The sequence below is a fragment of the Pongo abelii genome, chromosome X, assembly GCF_028885655.2.
Source record: "Pongo abelii isolate AG06213 chromosome X, NHGRI_mPonAbe1-v2.0_pri, whole genome shotgun sequence".
In the NCBI taxonomy this organism is placed as follows: Eukaryota; Metazoa; Chordata; class Mammalia; order Primates; family Hominidae; genus Pongo; species Pongo abelii.
In genome coordinates this window covers 148,429,908-148,440,041 of record NC_072008.2, presented here as the reverse complement: position 1 = coordinate 148,440,041, position 10,134 = coordinate 148,429,908, and the positions used below count along the sequence as shown (strand labels likewise).

Below are 10,134 nucleotides of genomic sequence, written 5' to 3'. Positions count from 1 at the left end.
CCAGCCATCCCCAGGATGACACAGAGGAAGGACTGGTGAGACATCCCTTCCAAGAAACAGAAGGACACACAAAACGAGCCTCTGTTCTCACCCCTGAGAGGCCTTGGGCAGGGCCCTTAGGCAGGGATGCTAGGGCTCTTCACTTCCTCTTGGCTTGGGGTCTCATGGGAAATGGGAACCTTGATCTGAAGATCATAGTCTCTGGACAGCAAGGGAAGGGACTCTGAGGCCCCGTCAGGAATAATAATTGCAGGAAGACAGAGTCTTGTCCATGCCACTTCAGACACAGGGCACCGGAGCCCTGCCATGGGCTTTGGAGGCCCCATCCCATTGTGGATGGATGTGATTCTCCCTTTCTTCTACCTTGCTGGTCTCAGGGATGGGAGGGGCTTATTCGGAGGTGAAAGACTCAGATGCACAGGGGCAGGGAGCCCAGGGAGTTTCAGGAGTCCAGGCACAGCCTGTCAGGAAGGCTGGAAGGGAATGCCCATGGCTGGTAGTACCCCTCCCCAGCCCCCATGCCTGCTGCCAGGTCTGGAGGACCCCATCAGGGTCCCCAGATGTACAACTTTCTAACTTCCATTTTGGGAGTCTGCCGGAGGGGAAGTTTTCTCTGAGGAGGGCAGTTTCAGTTAAGTGGAGAGAGGAGCCCCAGGACTGGCCACTCAACAAGAAGAGAATTCTGTGGAAGGACAGTGACCTCCCAACATGGAGGGGAGGCCCAGACCACACCCAGTCACAACCTGCTGTAACACCTGGAGAAAGGAGGTGACCAGGAGAGAGCAGAGAGGTGGGAAGAAAGAGGTGGGCTGGGGCGTGACAAAGAAAAGGTGGAGGGGACCATAAGGTAAGCAGGAAGGGCTGGAAGGAAGCAGGGAAGTGGGAAGGAAGAAGTGGGCCAGCCACGTGGAGGTGGATAGGAAGAAGTGGAAGGGGTTGGGGAAGTGGGCAGGAATGGGTGGAAGGGGGTGAAGAGGTGAGCCATAATGGGTGGAATGGGTAGGGAGGTGGGTAGGAAAGGGTGGGAGGGAGTGGGGAGATGGACATGAACCGGTAGAAGGGGGCGGAAGGTGAACAGTAATGGGTGGAATGGAGTAGGGAGGTGGGCAAGAAAAAGTGGATGGAGGTGGAGAGGAGGGTAGGAAAGGGTGGAAAGAGGTGGAGAGGTAAGGGTGGATCCTCTGCAGAGAGGAGGCCCCCCTCCCCGATTCTGGGTGTATAGCGCTCTACACCCAGGAGAATGGCTGACATCTAAAACACTGAAACATCAAATGTTGACATGCATGTTGACCAACAGGAACTTTCAGTCGTTGTTAGTGGGATAGACCTGGAGGAATCATGAAAGCATATTGCTGAATGAAAGAAGAAAATCTAAAAAGGCTTCCTAGCATACCACATTCTGGAACAGGCAACGATGAATACACTAAAAATATTACTGGTTTCCAGGGGCTGAGGGCTGGGGTTGGGGCAAGGGGGATTGATTAATTAGGTGGAACACACAGGAGCTCTAATATGGTGAGACAATTCTGTGGGACAATACAATGACGAATATTTGCCATTACACCCTTATCAAAATTTATAGTATCCCCAGCGTTAAGAGTGAGTCCTGATGTAAACCATGGACTTAAGAATGAGGTATCAATACAGTTTCATCAGTTGTACCAAACATGTCATAATAATACAAAATGTAAATAAAAAGATAGACTTTGTGTGTGTGTGCAGCAAGCAGGACAGGGCGGGTGGTGTAGATATGTAGGAACTCTAATTCTGATGAAGCTTTCTCTTTGTATTTTTGAATTAGCAATGCTCTAAAAATGAACTTTATTCATCTATAAAACGATGCAAATGATTTGAATAGACACTTTACAAAAGGGAATATAGCAAACGGAAAAAAAGCATATAAAAAGATGACCAATGTCATATGTCATTAAGAAGAGGCAAACAAAAACCAAAGAAGATTCCAATACATGCTTATGAGAATGGCTAAAACCTGAAAATCTAAAATACTAAATGTAAGAGAGGATATAGAATAACAGAAATTCTCATTCCTTGCTAGTTGTGATAAAAAATAGCACAGGCACACTTTCAAGTCAGTATTTTATGAAGCTAATCATATGACAAATGGGAAAAGTTAAAACTATAGGAACTGAAGACAGAAGACAGTTGCTAGGAACTTTGTAGAAGTGCGGTGATTGACCTCAAAAGGGATGCACAGGAGAATTTTAGGCAGATGGAACTGGTCAGTATGATACTTGGTTGGTAGATATGGGAGTCCATGCATTTTCCAAAATACATATAACTTCACATTCTAGTTAAATCTGATGTGTGTATTTAAAACTTTAATCACGTATTGGTTTTCTAAAGGGTCACGGGTTGCTGAAAAGACAGTGGTTTTTTTCAGGGACTAAAATAGGAAAAGAAGCAACAATAAGGAAGCCTTTAACACAGGCTATGGGAGAGATGATATTAACTTCACTCACAGCAGTAAAGTGGAAAAACTTGGAATGGAATTTAGAGGTTGAAGGAACAAATGTTGCTGTCTGGACGAGAGAAGGAAGGAGTATAGGCTCTTTTAGAAGTAATACCTTGAGAAAGACAGAGAGGCATTCCCACCCCATTTCAGAGGGCAGTGGAGGCCTGCCTTAGGGCTAGGAGGCCCTATCCCACTGTGGATGGATGTGATTCTACCTCTCTTTCACCTTGCAGGTCTCAGGGATGGGAGGGGCTTATTCGGAGGTGAAAGACTTAGATGCACAGGGTCAGGCATCCCAGGCAGTATCTGGAGTCCAGGCACAGCCTCTCAGGAAGGCTGCAAGGGAATACCCATGACTGGTAGTGCCCCTCCCCTGTCCCTGTGCCTGCTGCCAGCTCTGGAAGACCCCATCAGGGTCTCCAGATGTACAATTTTCTGACTTCCATTTTGGGAGTCAGCAGAAGGGGAGGTTGTCTCTGAGGAGGGCAGCTTCAGTTAAGCAGGGAGAGAAGTCCCAGAACTGGCCAAAAAACAAGAGAGATGTGGAAGAACGGTGACCTCCCAACACGGAGGGGAGGCGCAGACTGCACCAAGCCACTCCCTGCTGACACCCCTGGAAAAAGGAGGGTGGGGTGTCAAGGACTGGGGAGGTGGGAGTGAAGAGGTCCGCAAGGCTTAGGGAGTGAGCAGGAAGGGTTGGAGGGCAGCTGGGAGGTGGGAAGGAAGGGACGGAAAAAAAGCGGAGAGGTGGGGGGTGATTCCTCCTCAGAGAGGAGGCCCCGCCCCACGTTGACGCTGCCGTCAGCCCTGACAACCACGGCAGGGTTCCCGGATGTGCTTCCCCGACGGCCATCTTGGGAATCTAGCGGGTCAGAGGCATCTGTGAGGAGGCTCGAATCAAGTCAGCGAGGGGAAGAGTCTTAGACCTGGCCAGTCCTCAAGGTGAGGGCCCTGAGGAAGAACTGAGGGACCTCCCACCATAGAAAGAAGAAACCCCGGCCTGCACTGCGCTGCCGTGTGACTGGTAGGCCCCAGACAGGGAAATGGCCCCAGAAGAAGGGCGGAGGTGCCGGCCCTCTAGGGAATAAATAGGAAGACATTGAGGAGGGCTGGGGGAACCCCCACCTCAGAGGACAGATTCCCAGAGATTCCCACCCTGCTCCTCAAGAATCAGCCCTCGTAGAGCTCCCCAGACAGCTCAGGTGGGGTGGCAGCCATCTCATTTCTGGGTGAGGGGCGTAGGGGAGGTGGAGGCCTTGGTCTGAGGGTCCCATGGCAAGTCAGCACGGGGAGCTGCCTCTGGTTGGCAGAGGGAAGATTCCCAGGCCCTGCTGGGGATAAGACTGAAGACTGAGGAGTCACATGTGCATCAGAACGGACGTGAGGCTACCCCGACTGCCCCCATGGTAGAGTGCTGGGAGGTGGCTGCCATCGCCCTAACTCCCGCTGCTCTCAGGGATGTGGAGGTTGCTCTGAGGTTTTGCCTTAGGCCAGCAGAGTGGTGGGGGCTCGGCCCTCTCTGAGAAGCCGTGAAGTTGCTAATTAAATTCTGAGGGGGCCATGCAGTCCAGAACTATGAGGCTCTGGGATTCTGGCCAGCCCCAGCTGTCAGCCCTGGCAGGCCCAAGACTCTACTTGCAGTCTTTAGCCTGAGGGACTCCCTCACTTCCTCTTGCAGGTGCTCCAGGAACCAGGTGGTGACGAACTGGGTGTGAGGCACACATCCTAAAGTCAGCACAGCAGAGGAGGCCCAGGCAGTGCCAGGAGTCAAGGTGAGCGCACACCCTGGCTGTGTACCAAGGGCCCTACCCCCACAAACAGAGGAGACCCCACAGCACCCGGCTCTACCCACCTACTGTCACTCCTGGGGTCTCAGGCTCTGCCTGCCAGCTGTGCCCTGAGTTGTGTTCCCACATCCTCCTACAGGTTCCCAGCAGACAAACTCCCTAGGAAGACAGGAGACCTATGAGGCCCTAGAGCACCACATTAAGAGAAGAAGAGCTGTAAGGTGGCCTTTGTCAGAGCCATCATGGATGAGTTTCTCAGCTGAGGCCACTCACACTGTCACTCTCTTCCACAGGCCTGTTGGATCTCATCATCCATATCCCTGTTGATACATTTACCTGCTGCTCCTGAAGAAGTCGTTATGCCTCCCGTTCCAGGCGTTCCATTCCGCAACGCTGACAACAACTCCCCGACCTCAGTTGAGTTAGAAGACTGGTTAGATGCACAGGATCCCACAGATGAGGAAGAGGAGGAAACCTCCTCCATTTCCTCTTCCACTTTCTACTTAGTATTTTCTCCCTCTTCTTTCTCCCCGTCCTCTTCTCTGATTCTTGGTGGTCCTGAGGAGGAGGAGGTGCCCTCTGGTTTGATACCAAGTCTTGCCGAGAGCATTCCCAGTAGTCCTCCACAGAGTCCTCCACAGGGTCCTCCACAGGGTCCTTCCCAGAGTCCTCTGAGCTCCGGCTGCTCTTCTTTTTCATGGAGCTCGTTCAGTGAAGAGTCCAGCAGCCAGAAAGGGGAGGATACAAGCACCTGTCAGGGCCTGCCAGACAGTGAGTCCTCTTTCACATATGCACTAGATGAAAAGGTGGCAGAGTTAGTGGAATTCCTGCTCCTCAGATACGAAGCAGAGGAGCCTGTAACAGAGGCAGAGATGCTGATGATTGTCATCAAGTACAAAGATTACTTTCCTGTGATACTCAAGAGAGCCCGTGAGTTCATGGAGCTTCTTTTTGGCCTTGCCCTGATAGAAGTGGGCCCTGACCACTTCTGTGTGTTTGCAAACACAGTAGGCCTCACCGATGAGGGTAGTGATGATGAGGGCAGGCCCGAGAACAGCCTCCTGATTATTATTCTGAGTGTGATCTTCATAAAGGGCAACTGTGCCTCTGAGGAGGTCATCTGGGAAGTGCTGAATGCAGTAGGGGTATATGCTGGGAGGGAGCACTTCGTCTATGGGGAGCCTAGGGAGCTCCTCACTAAAGTTTGGGTGCAGGGACATTACCTGGAGTATCGGGAGGTACCCCACAGTTCTCCTCCATATTATGAATTCCTGTGGGGTCCAAGAGCCCATTCAGAAAGCATCAAGAGGAAAGTACTAGAGTTTTTAGCCAAGCTGAACAACACTGTCCCTAGTTCCTTTCCATCCTGGTACAAGGATGCTTTGAAAGATGTGGAAGAGAGAGTCCAGGCCATAATTGATACCGCAGATGATGCCACTGTCATGGCCAGTGAAAGCCTCAGTGTCATGTCCAGCAACGTCTCCTTTTCTGAGTGAAGTCTAGGATAGTTTCTTCCCTTTGTGTTTGAACAGGGCAGTTTAGGTTCTAGGTAGTGGAGGGCCAGGTGGGGCTCAAGGAACGTAGTGTTCTTTGCATTTCTGTTCCATACGGGTGATGTAGAGATTTACCTGTTTTTCAGTACTTTCTAAATGCTTTTCCTTTGAATAGCAGGTAGTTAGCTTCAGAGTGTTAACTTATGAATATTAGTCGCACATGTATTGCTGTTTATCTGGTTTAAGAGTAACAGTTTGATATTTTTTTTGTTAAAAAACTGGAAATACCTTCTTCCTTATTTTGTGATATGTAACAGGGTAGTGTGGTATTGTAATAGGCATTTTTTTTTTTTTTTACAATGTGCAGTAACTCAGCAGTTAAATAGTGGAACAAAATTGAAGGGTGGTCAGTAGTTTCATTTCCTTGTCCTGCTTATTCTTTTGTTCTTGAAAATTAAAGATATATGCTTGGCTTTGCTTAGCTTGTTGAAGAAAGTAGCAGAAATTAAATCTTAATAAAAGAAAGCCCCACTGACTCCTTTATTTGCTGAACATTCTTTTAGTATTTGCTTGTGGAAGTCACTGTTAGTATTGGGGATACTAATAAAAGCATGACTTATCTCTACCCATAAAACAGTAGAGTCTAGGAGCAGACGCCGTATTAAGAAGGTGGTAAGATATTCTCTACAATCTAAAGAACAAGTTAAAAAGGGGCTGGGGAGGTGAGACTCCAGATGCAAGCCTTCAAGTATAAAGGTCTTGAGATAAGGCAGCTTGGGGCTTTGGAAAACTGCAGTTGCTTCTCTGGGAGCTGGTAGTTATGAAGCTGGGTGGTGGCAGGGACCAGACTCTCAGAGGGTGAGGGAAGAGCCTGGAATGGAAAATTGCTCTGAGCAGTTGCTTCTGGGTGGAGGATGAAGCAGAGAGGAATCTTCACATGGGGAAGTCATGGAAGGTGTCCTGTGGCTCTGTAACTGGTGAGCTTGAACACAGTGCAAGGACTAGGTGATTGATACCCATCATCTGCAAGAGTTTCCTGAGAAATGTGGTGATAATTCCTTGAAGTGGTGCCCAGAAGCCTCTAGGCTGGCACTCACTTACCTGGCGTGGGAGAGCCAGAGCCTACTCCATGGAAAGGCCAGTGAAATAGGTTATTTTGAATCTAATGTGGGCAACTCCAAGCAAGGGCTAGATTTTTAGTGGAGGATACATAAAAGTAGTGCTTTGGATCGATGAGCACTGGGGAAGGTGAAAAGGAGTTGGTCCTTGACTCAAATTCCGGGATCATTGAGTTGCATTCCACTTGGGTAATTCTCTACTTACCCAAGTTATACAATATATCATTTTAGAAAGAAAATGTACTGAGTTTTATTTATGAAGGCAGATTTTTGGTTGAGTTGGTACTCCACGACGCATTCAGCTAAATACGCTCTGAGATGTTTTGGATCATGAAACAAGAGTGAAATTTTTCGTAAAAGACAGTGGTACCCTTGAGATTATAATCATATTGATAACAACTGCCATTTGTTAAAATTCCAGTATATGCTTGGCACTGTGCCAGGTGTTTTACTCACATTATAAACATCCAGCAATTCTACAAGGCAGGGCTTATAAAACTCCTTTTACAGATGAAGAACCTGAGGCTCATAGTCCTTGATAAATTCAGTAAGATCACATGGCTAGAAAGTGATGACAGTGCTGGCACTTGAGCCTTGCTCTGAATTCATCTTGACTCATACTGTCCCTCTCTTCCCAGCCTGAGGAAGGCCTTTGCGTTTTAAGCTACTTCTCTGCACACTTGCTGTCATCTCTCAGATGACATAAAGATGAACCATGTGTCCAAGGTATTCAGGTAGGCTGGGAGAAGAATGGTGACAATGAGAATAAATACAATCTGGGGATCACTGTGGGCTTAGTTTACCTGCTCCTATTCTGAGCCCTAGGTTTCTTGAGAGCTGACTCTGTCCAGGTGCCAGCAGTTCTGTCCAGACTCAGCACTTTCCCACTTTACAGCACCCTCCTTTTGATCTCTCCTGTGTGCTGTCTTGAGCAACTCTGGAACCTGTCCTGCTGACCAGCTCGTCCCTGCAATCTCTCTGTGAAGGCTGTGCCCCGCTTCCACTGTAGCAGCCCAGAATCGCAGTCCTTCCCCTGACATAGACGCCTCCTCATCCGTGCAGAAGTTCCCTGACTGATTGATCCATCCCTCCCCGCCGGCTCCTGTGTGATAAAAGCAATTTGATGTAAATTTTCAGTTTGGATAGTGACAATTCCATATCTATCCTGGGCATCTTCAACACACTCTCAAAATAGTCCCACATAGGGTGGTGAGTAGAATCTGATTTGCCACATAATATACTGATTCTAGGCATGTAATCCTAGGGTAAGAGAGTTTTTGAGATCATCCTAATATTTGATATTTGTATTAGGATTTTAATATATGATATTTGTAGTAACATTGTTTGAAACAGGCCACTGAAGAGATACACAGATGAATGAGCTATACTAAGTGGTCAGAAACCAAAGCTTCCTGCATAAACTTGGTTTATGAGATGAGACTATGGGAATCACTTTGTAAATAAATGACAAGGAGTTGAATTTCTGAAAAATAGAAAAATAACAAAAAGCTGAATACTGCCTAGGAGGTGACAAGGGTTCCTTGGCTAGCTCTGATGAGCAAAGAAAACAAGGGTTGACCATCTTTCCATTGTCCTTTGCATACCTGCCACACAGGAAAATCCTGGTTTGCAGTGCGCCACAGGCACATGTGCAGTTGTTCAAGAATGTTCGGTTATATGAAGGGTAGCAGAGGCTCTCAGGGTAGGATATACACCGAAAGGCATGAGAAGATTCTCAGCCTAAAGAAATTATATTTGTTATAAAAAGGACGGTGCAGTAAAGTGCTGAGAGAATAAAGTTGACCCTCCTTGCCAAGACTTACAGAATTGTTTTAAAACCTATTGTTGTAATGCTTTCTTTGAAACCGCCAATCACCTAGTAGGTGCAATAAAAACGGGAAGATTTCAAGGCAATGCTGGCTTTCTCATAAACAATTCCAAGAAATTAAAAGACTTACTGTCATAAATTATAATAGGTGCTTTTAATTGCGCACCATAATGGCTTATGTGAGACATTACAATTGCCAATCTCCTTCTTGTCTAACTTGTCTTCCTGGTTGGTTCATTTGCAATTAGACAGAAGCCAGTGTATCATTCCAATGCTTTTGTTTCTTTTCAGCAGTTAACATCTGTTATGATGTAAAGCTACAAGTTGAAAGCAGCTAGGATACCTGGGTAATGTGAGAGCCAAGACTCACTGTGTATTAGTTTATTATACCATAACAACATACCACAGACTGGGTGACTTAAACAATACTCATGTATTTTCTCACATTTCTGGAGGCTAAAAATCCAAGAACAAGATTTTTGCCGGTTGATTTCTTCTGTGGCCTCTCCTTGACTTGCAGATGGCCAGTTTCTCACTGAATTTTTCCATGGTTGTCCCTTGGTCTGTGTGTCTGTATCCTAATCTCCTCTTCTTATGAGGACACCTACCGGTAATATTGAATAAGACCCTAATAATAAGACCTCATTTTAACTTAAGTACCTCTTCAAAGGCTCTGTCTCCAAATACAGTGACATTCTGAGGTACTGGGGGTTAAGACTTGGATATATGCCTTTGGAGGGAGAGGTGGAACTCAGCCCATAACACGCTGTCAACTAAAATCGGAATTTAAACGTGTTAAGCCATGTAAATTTCAGGAAATTTTTTCATTTCATCAGCTTACTGTTACTTTATCTGACTACTACACTGCTACTCTTCCTTTTCTTAGGCTTACTTTAATGCTTTTCTCACAAATAAATACTGCATATATTATTGTTGCAAAAAATTCTAAACATACACAGAAACCACATTTCTTCCCTTTGTAAAGTTTCTCCGAGATTCAGCTCTTACTCAGAAGTTCCCACAATTAACAATGTGGTGTGTAAATTTTAGAAGCTGATTTCAAGATTTTAAATGATAGATGTGGTAATACAGAAACACACACACAGATGTGGTAATACAGAAACACACACACAGATAGATGTGGTAATACAGAAACACACACACAGAAACACACACACATCTATAAATATAACTATACATGGGTAATGATATACATATAGATATGTGAGTTACCTTTGCAGTATCATAGGTTAAATTCCGTTTATATTAAAATGTGGCATTATTTGGAGAGAGGATTATTTCAGAGGCATCTACAAGGCAAGGAGAGAGGCCCGAAAAACATCCTTCCCTCACAGCCCTCAGCAGGAACCAACCTTGCGAACGCCTTGCTCTTTGACTATCAGACTCCAAAACTATGAGACAATAAATCTCTGCT

At 46.6% G+C, this 10,134-nt stretch overlaps 1 protein-coding gene across 2 annotated transcripts; it reads left to right on the top strand.

The window, feature by feature from the left end:
• The first annotated feature begins 3,309 nt into the window (after positions 1-3,309).
• Positions 3,310-6,288, top strand: LOC100455887 (melanoma-associated antigen C2). 2 transcript variants are annotated; one of them, XM_003779745.4, is made up of 3 exons: positions 3,310-3,497; positions 4,152-4,245; positions 4,554-6,288. In XM_003779745.4, exon 3 carries the CDS (start codon positions 4,620-4,622, stop codon positions 5,754-5,756), a length of 1,137 nt encoding a protein of 378 aa, XP_003779793.1. In that variant the 5' UTR covers positions 3,310-3,497; positions 4,152-4,245; positions 4,554-4,619; the 3' UTR covers positions 5,757-6,288. The 2 variants fall into 2 exon arrangements, with proteins under 2 accessions (XP_003779793.1, XP_054400222.1); XM_054544247.1 differs by having other exon boundaries at positions 3,318-3,415; positions 4,554-6,285.
• The last annotated feature ends 3,846 nt before the right edge of the window (positions 6,289-10,134 follow it).

What these genes read in the sequence shown, in the direction of transcription:
- LOC100455887 (XM_003779745.4), top strand. Translation starts at nt 4,620, where the DNA reads ATGCCTCCCGTTCCAGGCGTTCCATTCCGCAACGCTGACAACAACTCC.